The sequence below is a fragment of the Mus musculus genome, chromosome 12 (genome assembly GCF_000001635.26).
Source record: "Mus musculus strain C57BL/6J chromosome 12, GRCm38.p6 C57BL/6J".
Lineage (NCBI taxonomy): Eukaryota > Metazoa > Chordata > Mammalia > Rodentia > Muridae > Mus > Mus musculus.
In genome coordinates, this window is record NC_000078.6 from 108876803 (window position 1) to 108896371 (window position 19569).

General features: G+C 47.0%; 2 protein-coding genes across 15 annotated transcripts in view; one reads left to right on the forward strand and one right to left on the reverse strand.

Annotated features, from left to right (window-relative positions):
• Wars (tryptophanyl-tRNA synthetase) overlaps positions 1 to 17373 on the reverse strand; it is a 34146-nt gene extending 16773 nt beyond the window's left edge. Inside the window, exons 1-4 of one of the 4 annotated variants that reach the window (XM_006515819.2) lie at positions 17267 to 17373; positions 11574 to 11746; positions 5893 to 6106; positions 4241 to 4349 (exon numbers count right to left, since the gene is read on the reverse strand). In XM_006515819.2, coding sequence (XP_006515882.1) covers positions 4241 to 4349; positions 5893 to 6106; positions 11574 to 11684 — 434 coding nt within the window. In that variant the 5' untranslated portion in view covers positions 11685 to 11746; positions 17267 to 17373. Of the gene's footprint in view, positions 1 to 4240; positions 4350 to 5892; positions 6107 to 11573; positions 11747 to 16357; positions 16410 to 17266 lie in introns of those variants that run through there. The other 3 variants (NM_001164314.1, NM_011710.3, NM_001164488.1) reach the window with 3 other exon arrangements.
• Wdr25 (WD repeat domain 25) overlaps positions 17350 to 19569 on the forward strand; it is a 134303-nt gene continuing 132083 nt past the window's right edge. For 8 of the 11 annotated variants that reach the window (XR_003950025.1, XM_006515660.4, XM_011244054.3 and 5 more), the window contains exon 1: positions 17350 to 17528. The gene's annotated coding sequence lies outside the window, so the exon portion shown is untranslated. Of the gene's footprint in view, positions 19088 to 19569 lie in introns of all 11 variants that reach the window. The other 3 variants (NM_177602.3, XM_011244055.3, XM_006515658.4) reach the window with 3 other exon arrangements.

The following is a 19569-nucleotide window of genomic DNA, read 5'->3' on the forward strand; positions in this document are numbered from 1 at the left end:
TTGCTAGCTGAAATCAACATTGGCTCGTAGGCCTGCTTCTGCTTGCAGATGCTGCGATCTGAGGTAGTATCCAGGACTGGTGTGTGTGTATGTGAGGGATGGGGTAAGATAACTTCAAGTATTGCTTCTTAGGAGCTACTTTTGAGACAGGGTCTCTTCATGGGAGCTGGTGCTCACCAAGTAAGGTAGGCTGGTTGGCCAGTGAGGCTCAGGGATCTGCCTTTCTGTCTCCCAAGCACTGGCCACCATACCTGGCTTGTTATATGGTTCCAGAGACTGAACCCAGGTCCTCATGCTCTCATGACAAGTACTTACTAAGCCACCTTCCTATCCTGGAATCTGTGTTCTCTTCCTTCCTTCCTTCCTTCCTTCCTTCCTTCCTTCCTTCCTTCCTTCCTTCCTTCCTCTTCTTCCTTCTTTTTTCTCCTCCTCCTCCTCCTCCTCCTCCTCTTCCTCCTCCTCCTCTTCCTCCTCCTCCTCCTTCTCTCTCTCCCTCTCCTTCTGAGAGGGACTCACAATGAAGCTCTGGCTGTCCTGGAGCTAGATATGTAAACCAGGCTGGCCTCAAACTCAGAGATTCCCCTTGCCTCAGCCTCCTGAGTGCTGGGATTAAAGGTATGATGAACCACTATGTCCAGCCTTCCTTCTTTTTTAAACTTTGTTTTTACTTAAGTGTATGTGTGTGTTTCTGTGTCTGAAACCAACTAAAGGTTGGGAGTGAGTAGCTGTTTTTGAGCCGAGGTGTTGCAGACAATGAACAATAAATCCCTTTTCCCAGAGGCCTGGATAGAGGAGTCTAGATAACAGTGACGTACAGTCAGAAGTGGTAATGCATGACTGTAGCCTTAGGACTCTGGGTTACAGGCAGAAGGGTCAGGAGTTCAGGGAAAGCTTCAGCTACATACTGAATTAGAGGTCAGCCTCAGTTATGATTCCCTGCCTCAAAAAGAAATGAACAGACAAAATCCATTCTGGTGGTATCTTCTTTCATGATCTAGGGGAAAAGGCAAAGTGCTGGTTTCTGGCTTGTGTATACTGTGTGCTTTGTATACCGAGTCTGTCTGTCTCTCTGTCTGTCTGTCTCTCTGTGTGTGTGGTTTAACAGGAAGGGTCTCATTTAGCTCAGCTAGCCTTTAACTCACTGTGTAGTGGAAGATGAACTTGGACCCCTAATTTGCCTGTGTTTTACCTTCTAAGTGCCAGGATAGAGGCATGCATCACCTTCTCGTTATCTGTTTTTCTGAGTTAGGTTCTTGCTGTGTAGCTGAGAGTAGCCTGGGAATCCCATTCCTGCCTCCCTTCCAGGTGCTAACACATGTACAACACAGGGCTCAAACTCATCCAAATATGTTTTTTATTTTTGAGACTGGGTCTCACTATGTAGCCCTGGATGTCCTGAAACTTGTTATGTAGACCAGGCTGGTCTCATTTGCCTGCCTTTAGGGTCTCGATTGGTGGGATGAAGGCACCATACCCGGCTTCACCCAATTAATTTTAATGGGCACATGGAACAGAGAAAAGCCTTGCCCTGAGTTGCTTTTCATGTGGCCGGAGGGCATCTTATGCATACCCTTCCTAAAGGACCTTGTTAGAGATGAGCTTATAGATACCGTTTCACCCCCAGTTTCATAGATGACCTTAGGTGATGGGTTTTGTCAACCCCAGAACGTGCAGACGCCTCCCCTGAGCTATGACGTAAGAACACAGGGGCAGGGCAGCGAGAGCTGTAGGATGTCAGGGGCCGTGAGATCAACAACATCATGAGACAGCAGCTCAGTGGGCAAAAAGGTTAGGTTCCTGTGAGCCACATGGTAGAGGGAGAGAACCAACTCCCACAAGTTGTCCTGTGACAGCTACATGCAATAGCTAAACAAACACGTCATCACACACAACTGCACAGTAGTAAACTAGGAAAAACACACAACATCTGCACGGCCTTTTCACAACCAAAAAGAATAAATCAGAAAACTCCCACAAGGGCAAGTTTGGGAATCTTGGGTGTGCCTATACTCCCAGTAGGACTGAGAGCTCCAGGCCATCCCAGAAAACTTAAGACTCTGCGTTGGCATAGCAACAACAACAACAGTTCTAGGCCAGCTAGGGCTATACAGTAAGACAATGTCTCTATAAAACAAACCAAAACCCCCAAACCCAAGACAGTATTTTAAAATCATAACATCATCAAGCTAGCCAACAGATCTGGGATATCGTGCATACTAAGTCCCAGGAGAAAGCTCTGCCTGTGGCTCAGGACTCTGCAAGTAGGCCAGGCAGGGTGGTGCACACAGCTAGGTCAGAACACTATGAGCAATATTAGCGTCTTCAACAGCCAGCCACTGCCCACCTCAGTGTGTGACTGGACAACTTTGTGACTATAAGGGGATGTTTGTGGAATGTTCTAAGTGACCACCAGAGCTGTTACCAGCCCCAAGCCACGAGTGCCATCAGACAGCACCTGAGGCTTACGGCAGAGATCAGCCTAGGTTCCCCTCAGTCATAGCTTTCTTTTGTTCTGAAGTTGTTATCACACTGGAACACCAAGGTATTTCAGGAATGAATCTCTATCTGGGCGATGGTCACTCATATTTGGCTCCAGAATAAATATCTTATTCTCTGAGGGGTGAGAGCTATGTTTTTGCATTGACAAACTCCTGTTAAAATTCCAGAGGCCTTTCTTGTAGAAAAGGCTGATTTTAAAATTCACATTGAAAGCGCAGGGAGCTAAAGCAATCTTGAAAAAGAATGGAGTTGGGAGATACATTTTAACCCACAATTTGCTGGATTTGCGCTTTGGAGATAGAGTCATCAAGTTTCCCAGGCTGGCCCTGAGTTGTCTATGCAGCCACAGATGACCCTGAACTTCTGCTCCTCCTGCTTCTACCGCCTTAATGTGGGGATCGCAGCTGTGCCCCGTCACCCCGCTTTGGGAGGGAGAAAGAGGGGGTGACTGCTGACAAGGAAGATTCTTTGCTGGGGGATAAAATCCTCTGTGATTAGACACTTGCAGTAGTTAATACTCTGTAAATACTAAACCACTGGAGAACATAGTTTAAAAAGTCAAATTCTATGACATACCAATTCAATTTCTTTACAAATTTTTTTTTAATCACATTTAACTAATTAATTCTTTGTTGCGTGTTTGAGTGTGCGCTCTTGCTGTGTGGAGGTCAGAGAACACTTGGGGATTGGCTCTTTCCTCACACCACGTGGGACCTGGGGACTGAACTCAGGTTGTTAGGGTTAGAAGCAGAGCCTTTCCCTGCTGAGCCTCCTAGCAAGCTCTCAATCACCCCACCCCTGCACACACACACACACACACACACACACACACAAAGACAGGGTTTCATTGTGTATCTCTGCCTATCCTGAAAGTATGTAGACCAGGCTGGCCTCAAACTCACAGTAAATCCCTGCCTCTGCCTCCCGACTGCTGAGATTAATGGTATGTGCTACCTACCACACGTGGCCACAACTTTTTAAATTACATTTTAATGATTTATTTGTGTCTCTCTGTATGTGTATCCACGCAATGCAGTGTATACCAATGGGCACTCTGAGGGAGTTTGTTCTTCTCTCCTTCCCCTTTATGGGTCCTGGGAACAGCATTCAAGCTGTCTGGCTTGGCAGTAGGCACCTTTCTCTACCTGCTGACCCATCTCACTGGCCCAAAATTCAAATTCAACTAAGAAAACTCTGATTGTGGGCTGAGCGGGGCCCAGAGCCCTCTGCAGACATGCTGTGAGATGCCTGGTGGGCACTCTTCCCTGGGTGCTCGGTGAAGCACTAGTGGAGCAGAACACCTGACCTCAGGGCTGAGGAAACGCAATCTGTGGGACGGAAGAGGCTCAACGTCTTCTAGAACTTGCCCTTCCTGATGTAATCTGCAGAGACTTTATGGTCCGAAGCAGGGATACTCTGTCCCAAGGACTCTGCTGTAAATGTCTCTTGATGTCATTCCTGAGGGGGAGGAAGAGTGCTGGGGACTTCAGGAGGCATACTGCTCACTGTGTGGGAAGTACTGGAGTTGGGCTGGACACGCCCTAGCTCTCCTGCCCTTTTAAACTTTACAGTGTGGGTGTAACTGCACCTCACCTGCCAAGAAGGACCTCCACCTGTTCACAGAGAAAAGCTGAGGACTTGTGGGTGAAGGAATGGGGTGATTGCACAGTGAGTCACTACTGCAGCCTCCCTCCCCAGCACCCCCCAGTTTATGAACCCAGAGCAGAGGAAGGGTCCTGACCGGTGGGAGAAGAAGATGCCCCGGCGCAGGAAGCGGTGCGGTCTTTGGCCAGTGGCTCGCTCTATTCGGTTTATCAGCTCTTTGTCAATTTTGCTGCTTCCAAACTGAACTGCAAAAAAACATCAGGAAACAGAAGAGATGACTTTCTTAGACGCAAAAGGCTTAGTAACCTGTCTCAACGACCCTGGTGTCTTCAGGCTCTGAGCTGTAATGCTTACCCCCACATAAAGGAAAAGGACCTTTGTAGCATATTTTGCTGAGACCCCCATCAGCAAAACAGACGTAGACCACATACTACAGTGCTGTTTGCCTGAGTCTAGACTGTGATGGGACACACCCAGAAAGCAGTCTTGCTGCCAGTTCTACACACACACACACACACATACACACACACACACAATCACTCATACTCCTTAGGGTGTAGCTTACACTGACAACAGCCATGATTCCCACATTTCTCAGACTGCTGACTTAAGGTTCAGTGACTCTCCCTCAGTGACAGTTTTAGGGTTCCTGAAGTAGTTGTGATGGAGACATATACCCCTCAGTGGTTTCTTCCTGGACAACTGTCAGTGACATCTAGTGCACAGCAAGTGCCGTGGAGGCAGCGTGTGATGAGGAGCCTGGGCGCAAACCCACCCACTGGGCTGGAGATTTCCGGCTCTGAACTACCCAAACTAGGACAACCAGCCAGGTTGCTTGCTTCAGATCATCATTTTTGAAATATGTCATTTTGTATCACTTAAAACTTTGGTCTCTTGGGGCAAACCGATGTGTTCTGGGCTGACACTGAACTCTGTGGCTCAGGATGACCCTGAACTTGGACCCTTTGCCTCCACTCCTAATTGCACGGTAACAGGTATGAGCCACCATGTTTGGTTTATTGATATCTAATTTAAAAATAATCCTTTGAGTCTCTAACATACAACCCAGGATCTATTTGTTTATTGATATTGAACCCTTTTACTTAGAAATAACTCAAATTTAAAAATACCATAAATATCCAAAGATACTGAAATTAGTATGTTTAAAGAAATATCTAAATTTCTATTGATGGCAGTACTATTCACAAGATGGATCTACCTATGTGTCTCTGAACAAAGAAAATGTGATGTATATACAGACACACACACACACACACACACTACAGTACAACTATGAAAGGAAGTAGAATCCTGTTATCTAGAACAACAGAGCTAACCCCCAAGGGCAAGCCAGATCAGCAGTCACAGAAGATCAAATACTATAGGATCTCATCCTATGTGGAATCTAAAGGGAGAGTACATGGCTGGGAGAGACTGGGGAAAGGCTGTCACAGAGAGATTGGTGAATTCCGATGGGCCACCAACAGTGTGGTGGATGCCATCAACAAAAATGTATTATGTGTTTCACAACAGCTGCCAGAGAGAGCTTAAATAATATCACCAAGAAATAAACCTGTTGGTGGTGATGAACATGTTACATATCCTGACTCTGTCATTATCCAGGGTTCACATATACACAGTCATCCTGTCCTAAAAACACACACAATAACTGTGCCAATCAGAAATGCACAGACGTTTGCAAAAGCACACGGAGTTAGAAATGCCAATGAGGACAGAGCAGCCACTCTAGACGCTGAGGGGCTGTGAGGGAGGCAGGTGACGACTCACCAATGAGCTTGTCATAGTCGATGCCTTTTGCACTGCTTGTCCGCACCGTCCATGGATCCACAAAATCCTCGCTGGCTTTTGTGGCATCAGAGTCACAATTTCTCCCAGCTGTTGGGTTCCCAGGAGGGCAGCCAGCCTTGTACTCCTCCCCCATGGCGGCCTTATAGCTCATTTTTAATGATAACAACATCTTTACTGCAGAATCAATCTCATCCTAAGGGGAAACAAGGTGAAGTTCAAACGCTGACAAGGCCAAGGTCTGCAGAAAACCAGCCAGGCGGCAGGCGCTGTGCAAGGACTCTCACACACGTCCGTCACCTTGTGCAGTTCTACAACCTTGACAAGTGCTTGCTGAGGAGTTTAAGAGCCAGGGAGTCGTCCTGAACAGGCAGAAAACTGGGCTCCGGTATATTTTACATTTGTTTGATACTCTAGAGCTATATACAGATCATGACCAGAACCATATGGGGCAGTAGCTGTGACCTGGAACACACTATTGTTCATGACAAGGCGCATGTGTGACAGCTCCTTTAATGGAGCTCAGGGTGCATACTGCACCACATTATGTCCTGCACAGGTGAGGATGAAAACTTACAGACACAACCAAAGAGGCCAGAGGTGTCGTGATGGCAACTCAAAAACGCGTTATGAAAGCAGGTGAAGGCAAGGGAAAGTGTGCCCCGAGGGATGCTCAGAGACAGGGACAACACGGAGTCTCATCAAGCTAGCTCTTCTTAAGATTTATTTTTATTTGATGTGTATGAGTATTTGCCAGTATGTATGTATGTATGTATGTATGTATGTATGTATGCATGTATGTATGTGCCATATGTGCCTGTGGAGGCCAAAAGAGGGCACCGGGTCTCCTAACTTTGGAGTTATCTTCATGAGTTGCCACGGGGTACTGAGAACCAAACCCAGTTAGTTCCCTGTAAGAGAAGCCAAGGCTCCTAACTGCTGAGCCATCTTTCTAGCTAGTTACCAGGCTATTTCTAGTGTCTCCATGCCTGTGAGTCCTGCAACCCCAGCACCTGGGAGGTGTAGGCAGGAGGATCAGGGGTTCTGGGTCATTCCTGGCTATACAGAAAGCTGGAGGACAGTCTGGGTACACAAGACGTTATCTTTTAAAAAAGAAATAAAGAGAGAAAAGGAAAGAGCAGCAACAGCAATTGTAAGCTATATCCTGGGCACTCTGGAAACTTACCGAAGACCCCTCTTTTCTAGGGGCTCACAGTGGTCACCCCAGAAGCTTCAAAGAACAGGCCTAAGTAAGGCCATCAAATCATGCTGTGGCCTCAAACTCTAAACTGGTAATTGCCACAGCTGGCTTACACTACTAAGACTACACAGTGTATTTGCTTGCCTAGGGAAACACACATACTTATGAGGCTTATGCTTACAGCACTATGCACTATAAACTGAGCTTCCTGGGGAAGAACTACCATGACTCCAAGCTCACTTAGAGAGTTGTTCACTAGAACAGTACTGCAGCAAAAGGGAGCTAAGATTCTGTAGTGAACTGTGCTTCAAAAATAAAATTATCTTGAATTTGTTATCAAAATGACTTTACCTCTTGCAATCAATAACTCCATGTCTATAGCTCACACAAGAGAAGAAGCCTTCACTGGACAGCTGCTCTGTTGTCTCAGCAGTCCTAGGCTCAGCACCGGAAAGAAAATACATGTCTAACAAGTTTCATCTGCGGAACTATCTGTGAGCAGACTTGCCTTGCTCTCAAGTACACAGCAAGTGGTATCTTTTAATCACTGACTATTGACAATTTGCACTCTATCTGATCCGATTTTGGAAAGAGGAAACATTTAATCTTGTCACTGCTCAGGGAATGTCTGTAGCCTGGAAAAAAGCAATGAACAGACCTGCTAACTTGCTTCCTATTTCAGAGTAGTGTGGGCCAGGACATAGAGACTCAACTTAAAAGCCAGTGTCCTAGTGGTGTCGGGAGAGAGGCAGGTGAATCTCTGTGTGTTCTAGACCAGTCAGGGCTACAGTGAGATCCTGTCTCAGAATGAGGATAACATTACAGTGTTATTCAAATTTAATGTTAAACTGATAGAAATGCCACTGTTTAGCCTACCAAGTAGGATTACAGGAGAAATTACCCATTCTTGAGCATTTTATTTATCTTAGGTTTTTACCTGAAAACCATTTAGTCCAATCCACTGTGCCCACATGGTGAGTTCTGGATAATCAGGTGTTCAGACATGACTTTCTCTCTATACCACTTATTTCCTTTAAAATATAATAGTCTGCTCAGACTAATGACCAAGGAAAGCTACGGGGCTGAATGTGAGGTGGACGGCATCGTCTGGTAACATAAACAGACTCCTGAGAAGACAGCTGGATGGGAAGCAGCAGAGGAGGAGGGATGGAGACCTAAGAGTGGAGGCAGCGAAGGGCATGAAGTGCCTTTGCTGCCATTAGAGCTGCACACTGACCAGCTCCTAAAACTCACCATTAGCGAGCTCCTTAAAAGACAGAGGACCAAGAAAACAGGAGCAGGTGGCAGTGACAGGACCCAGCATGAGAGAAAAAGATAATCTGGGAAGGGCTGGTTAGGAGGGCAGTGAGTCCACTTCACACCACGGACTACCAGAGACCCCAGCATCGATGATGAAGTAATAACATACGGGCAATAACAGGAAAGCTGGCTAGATCTGTTCAGGAAACAGTTCAGCTCATTCCATCCAGAAGTTTCCATGGGAAAAAGACAGTGGTATGTAGATCAGAGACTACTATACATAACAGTGGGAAGTATACCAAGACCAGCCTTATACCTCATACTCCCTAAATAGCCGATCACAGAGAATACGATTTCCAAGAAATGAAGTTAATACTCCGAACACAAAGACTCCTCCTCAACCAAAACAAGTCCCACAGCTATCTAGGAAAGGGGCCGCACAGAGCTACGGTCTCCTCACCATGAGGCCAGCTGGCAGCTGTCTCCAAGGCCGTGAGCAGATGGCAAGCTATGGCACATCTGCGATGCCTGTGAGAGGAAGGGAAGAGGAAACTCACCTGGGACTCCGGGGCACAAAGGGCGGAGAGCACCAGGGGCACTGGCATCACCAGCTCGGTGCACTACGGAGCATGCCCAAAGGGATACTTGGGAGTTTATGACAGGAGAAATGGAGGACAGCAGGAGGCTAGGGTGAGGACACAGCCGCAGAGAACAGAAAGAAATGGGGAGTAGAGCAAGAGAGAAGAAAGCCAGAGGAGGGGTTTCTGACCTAAAAACAGAAAAGACAGAGTACCAAGTAGATCAAATGAATAATATGATTTCTGAGAATTAAGGTTTGCAAGGAGTATTGGTCCTATCCCTGGAATGTCAGGGCACTAGAACAGAAATGACTCCAATGTCCCTAGGGAGGACAACAAAATGTGCTGACAAACAGGCCACAGGAATGCATTCCAAGGGATGTTGGGTGTGGTTTCCCATCACTCTAGTATAAGCAACCAGGAAGCAGAGGCAGGAAGATGAGAAGTTCATGGGTAGTCTTGCCTATAGCAGGTTGAGGCCAGGCTGGACTACACAGAGATTCTGTGACAGACAAATGAAACAACAGAATTCGAAGGGAAAGTTGCTTCCATCTCAGAACTCCACACCCAGCTTGACTATCAATCCAACCTTAGGGAAGGTTATTGGCAGAGGTCCTGTAAGACTGCCTAAGATGTTACCTTTATATAGTAGCTGCCGAGTGTTGAGATTCAACATCCAGGGAGGAGCCATGATAGCCCCACACTGCTTAATGGTGGGGATAGAGTCTGAGAAATGTGTCGTTAAGCATCGACACCATCAGTGCACTAAAGTAGATGGCACAGGCCTACTACTTGACTAATGTGAGCTTTGATACAGTCAAGAGACTGGATAAACATGGGATATAGGGGGCTTCTGCCAAGGTAATATGGCACAAATCTTGCTATAATTTAGTAAGTGGGCATACAAGCTTAATGATAAAAGTATACTGAATACACACACCAGGCCTGGATACCTAGCCTTGAGGCTGTGCTAGCTAACTCTTATTGTCGCCTTGATTGGATTTGGAATCACCCAGGTGATATCGGTGTGTCTGTCAAGATGTTTCCACAGTGGTTCATCAGGTGAGGGATGATGCGGGTAGTGGCATCCCACGTGTTGGGGTGTCAGACAGACTCGTCCGACACCATGAGGGTCTGGACCCTCATACTGTGAGATAAGAGGAACTCTTCCTCTCTGAAGCTGGTGTTTTGGGTCAGCTATCTGGACAGAAAGGAGCAAAGTTGCCAAGACAGTGGCAGAATGCTTCCTTAGCACATACCACATCCTATCATAAACAAACAAACAAACAACTCCCACCCAGTAGCAAACAAAAGCTCACACTATACAAAAGTGACTTAACCATAAACACAATGTTGACTGTGTTCACAACCTATCGGATCCTGCTATCTGTGACTGTGTTATGTGCTGCCTGTTGGCATTATGAAGAAAAGGCCAGGCAAACAGAAATTAAGGCAAACATTAACCCTAGAGAAAACAGAAGGTGGGAAGGAAAGGAAAAGGGCTCATGCTTTAGTTGATGGTTCAGCTGTCTATGTGTTTACATAGTGTAACAATGCCTGTACTGATAATGACCTGACTAGAACTGCGACATATCCCGGCAGTTGGAGGAGGGGAAGTGTGTGTGAAAGCAGGAATCCGTACAGCCTGGGCCAAAGCCCCAACTTGAAATTAAGAAAGGAGGGAAATAGTAGACATGTCCAAGTGTAACCTTAAGAGGATCAATGGTAGGGACTGACAATGTCTGTGCATGCTCAGAGCTGGGGAGAAGAGGCTGGAAGATGCCGGGTGCTCGGGGTCTTAGCTGTGGGCTCTGTATTCTTGGGTTACAGAACGAACATAGGACAGGAACTACTAAACACAAAGAGGTTCTTCATCTGCGCTGAGGACGTACACATCCCATCTTGTCACTTTTCTCACTGTCACTGAAGTGCCCAGGAAATAAACCTCTGCACATGCTTACAAGGCGGTTCCTACACAGGGCAATTCAGGTGGGAAGCTTACCCTAAATGCAGGTGGCTTCATTCCATGGAGAAAGGGCCTAGGCACAGACACTCATCTCCATCTCCTGACAGTGATCCCATGTGACCAGCTGGCTCACAGTCCTGCCTCTGCGCTCTCCCTGTTATGAAGGACTAACCTTAAACTGTGAGCCAAACACACTCTCTTCCTTAAGGTGCTTTTGTCCTGCATTATGTCACAGCAACAGACAAAAAGGTGACTACTATATTCTCTACAGGTACAATATAGCAACAAAAACAAGACAAACCCAAACCCAACCAACCAAAAGACAAAAACAACAACAACAAAAAAACCCCCAATCCAACCAACCAACCAACCAACCAACCAAAAGACATGGGGCATCACAACTAATTACACAGAATACACACGATACTAAGATGGCCTCAAGTGTAGAGCAGATCACTCGTGAATACTATACTACTTCATGTGAGGGACTTGGGTATCCATGGACTCTGGCACCTTTGAGGATCTGGGGACCAGTTCCCTACATACAAAGGCCTCAGAAGCACATAAGAAGGACAAGAACTTAGCAGACTATACCCAGACAGCTGCACAGGCGTGGTGGCTGAGGTGCATGTTTCGGAGAGCCCGACAAATCACCTACTTTTGGTGCATTTCCAGCTTTGAGGGACCTCACGAGCTCCCCTTGAGTAGCTATGCTGTTGAACAGCTCCAGTGGAGAGGTGCAGGACTCGCCACTGGGCATGTCTGCCATCTTCTAGGACCGAGGCCTGCAGCTGGCTTGTGAGTAGTGTGTTCAGCAGTTGAGACAGGACTCTGTGGAGAAAAAAATGAAATGGGAGATGAGGGTGGAGTCATGAGCGGTTGCTGCAGCCGTGCTTCCTTTACAGGACGCAACCTTTCTTTCAGAAAAACGTGGTAACTGAGCTGTAACACAGAACGGGGCAACAACATTAATGGAAAGAGATAAGGAGAAATCTGGGGGTCAGCAAAAAGCAGCATCAATGCTGACAACGAGAACTAAAGGCATTAGTGGGAAGTACTACCTTGAAGGAGGCCAGCACAGGAGGGCCTTCTTGTAAACAGTAAGTTGGCACGAGGTGATGTTTGTTCCCATCTAGTGCCCAGAAGAGAGGAACTCATGTTTGCTTGGAATAGAAACACACTTTTGTAAGGCTACATTTAGCAGACCAAAAGACACTTTGCCAAGTCTTATTTGTTCCTTAGTTTTACTGCCTTGGGAACAAACTCTCAGGCCTTTGCAGCCATAAAGAAGACAGTAATGCCACATGGCCTCTAGCTGGCCAAATGTTACAGCAAGGTCCAGGTGGGCAAAGCCCTCTCCGTTCTGAGTTCTAGACCAGTATGGATCATGAGCTTTGCCATCTCATATGCTGCCTTACTGAAACTGGGAAGGTGTGTCTGCACCTTCTAGCAGTCACTATCTCTATTGACACCGGAAAGGGTGGGGACTGGGCCATCTGGAGTCCTGTTGAGCCAGTCACTCTATCCATAAAATGTTAACTCTTGGAACTTTTTCTTAACTTACCTCATGGGCTGTTATAGAAACAAATGAGAAAAAAAAAAAAAAAAAAACTGGACCCAGGAACATACTACAACCTGTAAGCAAGATCCAAGTGCACTTCCAGTCTTGTTACTCCCGGGTTAGGGAGGGAGGAAGGGAGGGCTCTAGGGATACACCTAACTCAGCTTTACCTGCCTTACATAGAGGAGGAGCTGTAGCCTGTGCCAGCCCAGTGACCGAGCACCCTGACCTGGTACCTTCATCTAAGTTCCTTTATGCATCAAGTCATCTGAGCCTCATCAGAACCTTGTGACACATCTGTCCTCCCTGGCTCATGGATATGGAAGTGTATGACTGCAGAGGAAGGTGTATGACAGTATTCTTGAGGATACATGAACAAATGTCTCCTCACTTCTGAGAACAGACCCGATTAAGCATACCACTGAAGTCCAAAGTAGTGAGCCAGTGCGTGCTGTGCCCCTCTGGCCCCCTACCCTACTTTGAACCAATGAGTTTTCCTGGGTAGATGACTCAAAAGCAGATGTATCATCAAGGCCCACTCCAACATGGGTGATGGCTCATGAAAGCTACCTGGAGGGCACTGCACAGCCCGAAGGCAGCTAGGGTAGTCTGAGCTGCTTCTGGGAAGCTGGGTTCCTCTGAGAGTCTCTCTCAGCAGTTCCTACTGCTCATGTATGCTTGCAGAGAGGAAGGGACCTAGGGAATCTGGTTAGTTTCAGGGATTTCCTGAAGCTAGTAAGTTGTTTACTTTCTGAGTTTAAGGAGCTCCCCCTTGCAAGACAGGACCTTTACTCCCCTCACAGAACATATTGCTGTGTCACCTTCCTGACAACATCCTGTGTTATACAAGTTTCCCTGCAGGATGGAAGGTTTCAACTAGAGGATAAAAGCTCAGGCGGTCTCAGCCACTGTCCCCCACCTACCTACCTCTCAGTCAGATGCACAGTGGAGATGCCATTTATTTGTATTTATCCATTGGTTAAATTTGTTCAACACCACCATTTTCATACAAGTCAATGAACTCACAATACCCAAACTAGGACGGGATAGCAGCCACTGAGAATCATCTCACCTGATTCCCAGAAAGGGAAGTTTGGTGAGGGACTGACTTGAAGAACAAGGCCTTATGGCCTAGCAGCGGGAACAATGTTGAAGCCAGGGAGTAAGGAGACTCCTAGTTCCTTCTTTTCTATGGACATATTTGCTTGGATCAGATGAGAGAAATGAGTGTAATAAAGATGACTTCTAAACACAAAGGGTTAAGCGATTTCCCCAGTGTCTCAGAAGAGCAAGCTGCAACTGTACATCCTGTTAGCCCAGGGAAGCCACAAAAAGTTGCCTGAGGTTCAATCCAGAGAAGTCAGACTCTAGTGTCAGAGTCTCAGTGTCAGACTCTAGTGTCAGAGTCTCTAGTGTCAGAGCCTCAATCATGGCTCTCAGAGTCCTGCTCTCCTTCCTCCTGTCCAGGAATGCTTCCCTCCCACCCCGCTTTGTCTGGGCTCTGCTATCTCTGAGAGTCAACCTCAGCTTTTCACAGCCATTACCAACCGCAGGCCTGGGACTCTGGAACATGTCGTACTTTGTTGTAGCACTTCCTCTGCTGTAGAGTTGATAGAATTGTAATTCGTGAAAACCAGCATATATTTCTGCTATTTACTATGAGTGACTCTCCTGAATCAGTAAGTGCCTCCTCCTCTAGGCTGTTCTCTTATCTTCTTTGTAAGTGCAGGTTTTAGCTGGACGTGGTGGTTGGTGCACGACTCCAAATCTGCTGAATAGGGGGACTGGTAAATTTTAGGCTAGCCTGGGCTACAGAAAGTAGCCCAGAATTATATAGTAAGAGCTTGTTGTGACATCCCCACCCTCTCAAAAAAGAAAAAAAAAAATAAAACAAACCTCCTCCAAACCCAGCAAATATAAAAAATACCAGTGTTTGTTCTAGTTGATAACTGAGTCAGTCGGATCTAAGGTTATCTCTGGTTTAATGCTCTGGCACTGAGTCATACCTTCTAAGATCTGGGGAGAGCCAGGAAGACTGCCTTGGGTCTCCTCTAGGTCTCAGACCTTTAGTTTCTTTGCCCACTGTAACATCTGCCCTGTTCTGGTTACCTCTGTACTTGCCTTTGTTTACCCCACTTCTCCACAAATGTGGGGCTCTGCAAAGACTGTAATCAGCTGTGGTCAGAATTGCACTCAACTCCTAGAAAAAGTGCCGGGGAGAATGAGTGAGTGAGCCTGGGACAGCTACTCTCTTTCTATTGCAACAGGGATGGCAGCTGCTGTAATCAGCTAGGGAACCGGATCTGCATTCAGGACCCACGTTGTAGGGGAGCACCTATCTCTTCAGTATTAGAACTCTGACTTGGAAGAGGCATATAAACTAATCAGACAGAGGAAACAACACTCGAAATCTGTTTTCCTGGTTGCTCATGCATGGTCACCATTTAAATCTCGTGTGTGTGTGTGTGTGTGTGTGTGTGTGTGTGTGTGTGTGTGTGTATGTGAGTGCATTAGGAAGAGAGTGAGGGAGACCAAGAGAATGAGAGGCAATTTCTTGAATGAATATTCTAGGAATGGTTGAGGCAAAGAAAACAGAGCTACCATCTTCCTGCCTTCACGCAGTTACACACTTACCTCTGGATTGTATGAAGAGCTCTCCCATCCTCTATTTTTGTTTGCTAACCTTTAGAATTCAGCTTAACTTCAGAGGTGCTTAGCTAGGAATTCTTGAACCTCTTAAAGTATATCAATATTTGCATATTCACTCGATGAATGGATATAAGAATCGCTCAGGTTTACCATCTTTATGAAGGAATCCAAGATGCCAAAAGGTTAAAGATCACTGTCTTGAGGACTTACCATATCAGCTCTAGATGGGAGGTTGTCTCTTTATTAAGGAAATGCTATCTAACCCACTACTAATACAATATGGAAGAAAGAAAGAGGTTATAACCAGGAAGTTATCTATTATCCCCTGTAACAAAAGCACTGGGATTGTAAGAAGTCAAACCGCCTATTCCAGAGCACTCACAGCAGGCCTCTGACGAGAAGCCTACAAAGGCTCCTCCACCCGTAACTCTCCTTTGCAGGCCTTTTAATCTATGGCTCATTTGGAAAAATAGCACTGTTCTAGATGACACAGTAGTCTTGTAAAGAAAGGGGGCCCATTATCTGTGAGCATATAGGAAAGAGAAGGATTTAGACCATAAGGAAACCATCACAGGGAAGACACACAGTCTCTGCAGCCTGAGGGAAGAAAGCAACACGATTTTAGGGGCAGCTTGGAAAGAAGGTGGCCTAGGAAACTTTCTAGATACCTTGGAACTGTAGTCTCAAAGAGTAGATAACAATAGTTGCAGATTGACATGATCGCAGAAGACAAAACTTGGGGATAGATGATGGTGGTCTAGTTAATGAAAGGTTATTTTCCCAACTAAAGGCATTGGAGATTGAACCCAGAGCCTGGAACATGCCAAGTTAGCCTTTTAACAGTTGAACTACAAGCCGAGCCCTATGAATACTACCTTAAAAGAGAAAGACACTAATTTACAAAGACAGACATTACAGACTCTGTTGTCACAATAAGAATGTCAACGTATTCAGACACTGACCACTTAAGGAGGCCAGATCAACCGGAGCTTTGAAGATGCTGAAGGGCAAGCTCTGAATGCAAACAGGTCACTGGGCACCCACCACATCTACTCAAAACCAGGGCATCACCTGAACCTGAGTCAACTAGATGAAATACATGCACAACATCCCAATCCAGACACACACCCTCCTCAAGTCTTCAATGCTCTCATATGAGGTAGGTGACCCAAACCAAACCACTGCAACAACAGAAAACACGCTGCTAGCCTAGCAGAGAAGGCAATACGTACCCTGGCTGTGTAGTCCAAGGGTGCTCAAGCTGGACAGCTGAACATATGAGACTGCCCAGCCAGGGTGGAGGTCTTTAATACTCTCCTCTTCCCCTTTCAGTTTCTTTGTTTGTTTCTTTTTTTTTTTCTTTTTTTTTTAGAAGAGACTATTGTTTTTCTTATCTGCTTTGCCACACCCTTTCAGTTTCACTTACTGAGGGGTTTCCTAGAAATCACTCAGGTTCCCAAAAGCATTTGAGCCATTTGCCCAGCTTTCTTCAAGAGCAAGTCCAGCCACTGGCTAGCTACTTGGGCCGTGGGAGGAGGCGGCTGAGGCCAACCAAACTCTCAAGAGCCCGGAGCTACTTGTCATTGCATTGCATCAGCTGTCCCTTTCTTCAGGTTGACCGCCATATGACCTCCCCACCCTCTTCCTTTCCCGCCCCCACAGCATCATTGCAATTGTGTGTAGTGTAGCGACAAATAGGACGGGCATATCGCTTTGTACATCACTGCCTTCCCGAAGCAGCCTTGCTCTGAAGTTGTGCACTGCAGCGGAAAGATAGGCTTTTAATGTTGGACATAGAGCTTGGTGTGCTATCATAAAACCGTGGGCAAGTAGCGTTCCTTCTCTGCTTCTCTTTAGGATTCCTCATCTGTGAAACGGGCACCAGGGGCTTTACAAACACTTCGTACAGGGCAAAGAGATCCTACAGGGCAAAGCCCAGGCGGTGGGAAACGATGACAGGCTGGGTGGGCGGCGCCGCCGCAGCCTCCCGGTCCCTCGTGGTACAGGTGCCCAGAGAACAGACAGCCCGGTTCCGAGCTGGATCCTCGGGGCGCGGCGCCGGGGCGTCAACCGAAGGCCCCGGCGCCACCTCGGCATCCCTCCCTCGCTCCCGGCGCAGTGACCACCCCCTCCTCACTTACCGGCGGCCCCCACTTCGGCCCCACCAGTCAGCACCCCCAAGTTCAGCCACCGGTACCTCTTGGGCGTCCGTGGAAACACCAGCCGGCTGGAATAACTTCCGGTCTCGGCATGCCGCTATTGGCTGTCCAGGCAGAGGAGGGCAGAGACCATCTCCGATTGGCTGAAATTGCTGGCGTCGTGGTGGAACGCGACTGGGCGGCCCGAGTGCTGGCCGGACCGTTGTAGGGGTGGACCAAGAGCTTCCGTGTGTGTGTGTGTGTGGTGAGCGGCGGGCCCGGGAGGGAGGGGGCCGGGATGTGGCGGCCGCATGCTTCTCGCTTCTTAGCGCCGGGCTCAGCTCGCCGCTTGCCTTCCTGTTCTTCCCGTTCATTCCTAGAGTGCTGTGCTCTGAACTCTTTACCCATTAGTGTTGACAGCTTGGCTAACTTACTCATCCTTCAAAACCCGTGTCTGTTTTTTGTTTCCCATCCTGTATCCATGGCCTCTGGGGCAAGATCCGTGTGAATTTCTACCCACATCAGATCTATCATAGTGCCTAACACAGAGTAGGAAACTAGGACCCGTGTGTTGAACGGGAAAATTCTGTCTTTAACTTTCCCAGTTCCCTGCCCCATCACCTTGCTGTCTGCAAATTCATCCAGATTGAGGCTTCTTGGACAGTGAGCTAAGCACACAGGACACCCTGCCCCATGTATCCGTGCTCCCTTTAGCTTTTCAGTATTCGACTTCAGTCCTCAGTCCTCTTTTTCCCCCATTTAGCCTCTTCCTCTTGGTTTCACCTCCCCCCCCCCCCCTTTCTCATGGCATTTTTTGGACTTGGGTACAAGATGGCTACCATCATCTCCTAAACGGTGTGCATCTCTCTCAGCCGTCTCCCTTCATATATGTTTTCTTGACTCACCCTTGACTCCTCTTCATTGGTATTGGTTCTGTTTTAGTCACAGTATTGTGAACACCTTAGTTCCCTCAACCTCTTCAGAGCGTCACACTGGTGTAGTCTCTCTGAGACCTGTCTCAGCTCCAGAAAAAGATGCAGTCTTGGGCCCAGCTACCCTGTATCCTTTTCCTTTTGAGTTCACAAGTCCACGACATCGTCTGGCTCACGAGTCAGGGATGTTTTTGTCTTTCTATGGCTTGGGAGTGTGATGAATGAAGGACATCATTTACTGTTTTGCCTACTGTGGCAGATGTTGAGTGAGAGAATGAAATCTATGTGTGGTGCATCTGGTGTCCAGTCCCTTGCTGTCGTTCATTTTCTATCCCCTGTGGAGCTGATGAGCCACACTGTCCTCAGATCTGCTATAGGCCTCTTTTGTGAGTCTACCCTGCAGATAACCGTGTAGCTTAAAACCCAGGCTGTGACCGAGCTCTATATAGTATGGTGGTGGGAATCAGATGGGTTTCATTTGAGGAACCAGGAGATTGGCCTCAACTCCCTGCTGAATATGTAGAGATCAAATTATTTGCAGAGCATGGGTCTATCTCTGTGTGGTTAGTCTCTAGTGGGATCTTAGTTTGGTTGGAGAGTGGAAAGCTGGTTTTAGAAGTCCTTTTTCGAAGATGTTTCTAAATGTGGACATTGTTACCTGCCTGGATTCAGCTGCTGGTAGGAATGATAGCTACAGGCATTGGATGATGAGCAGACTTGTATGGCAGTGGGATTCTTAGGGCAAATAATGCCATTAGGGGACAGATGTGGAAGGCTTTGAGTGGAATTTTGGAGCCCAGTGTGTGATCTGACATGGTGATATATACTTGTAATGCCAGCACTCTGAAGGCTGAGGCAGGAAGACTGGACTAAGACCAGCCTGGCTTACATAGTGAGTACTTGTAATGGGCTAGGGAGGTTCATCTGTTAAAGACACTTGTTTTGAAATCATGAAGACCAAAGTTTGGATCCCAGCACCCATGTAACAAGCCATTTCACACTTGCTTGTAACTCAACCTGTAAGAGGTCACAGACAGACTATGTCTCGAATAGATAGAAAGTGAAACAGCACAGGACTCCATCTTCTGGCCTCCTTGTATTTAGGAGAACAGGTTTGCACATTCGCATAGGCATGCATACACTTACACAGCAAACACACAAGCATAAAAAAAGAAGCGGGCTAGCTGGTCCATGGCCCAGGCTTGCACTTTGTCCCACTCCACCCTCTGCTGGCTGAGATATGCTCAGCATCCTTATTTTCTTTCTGTCTGTACTCACAGAATTAATACTGAGTTTTAGACCAAAGCAATTCTTACTGAGAACTAGCTGATAGAAATTTGTGAATGCTCAGAATTCCAGGAAAAACTTTTGAAT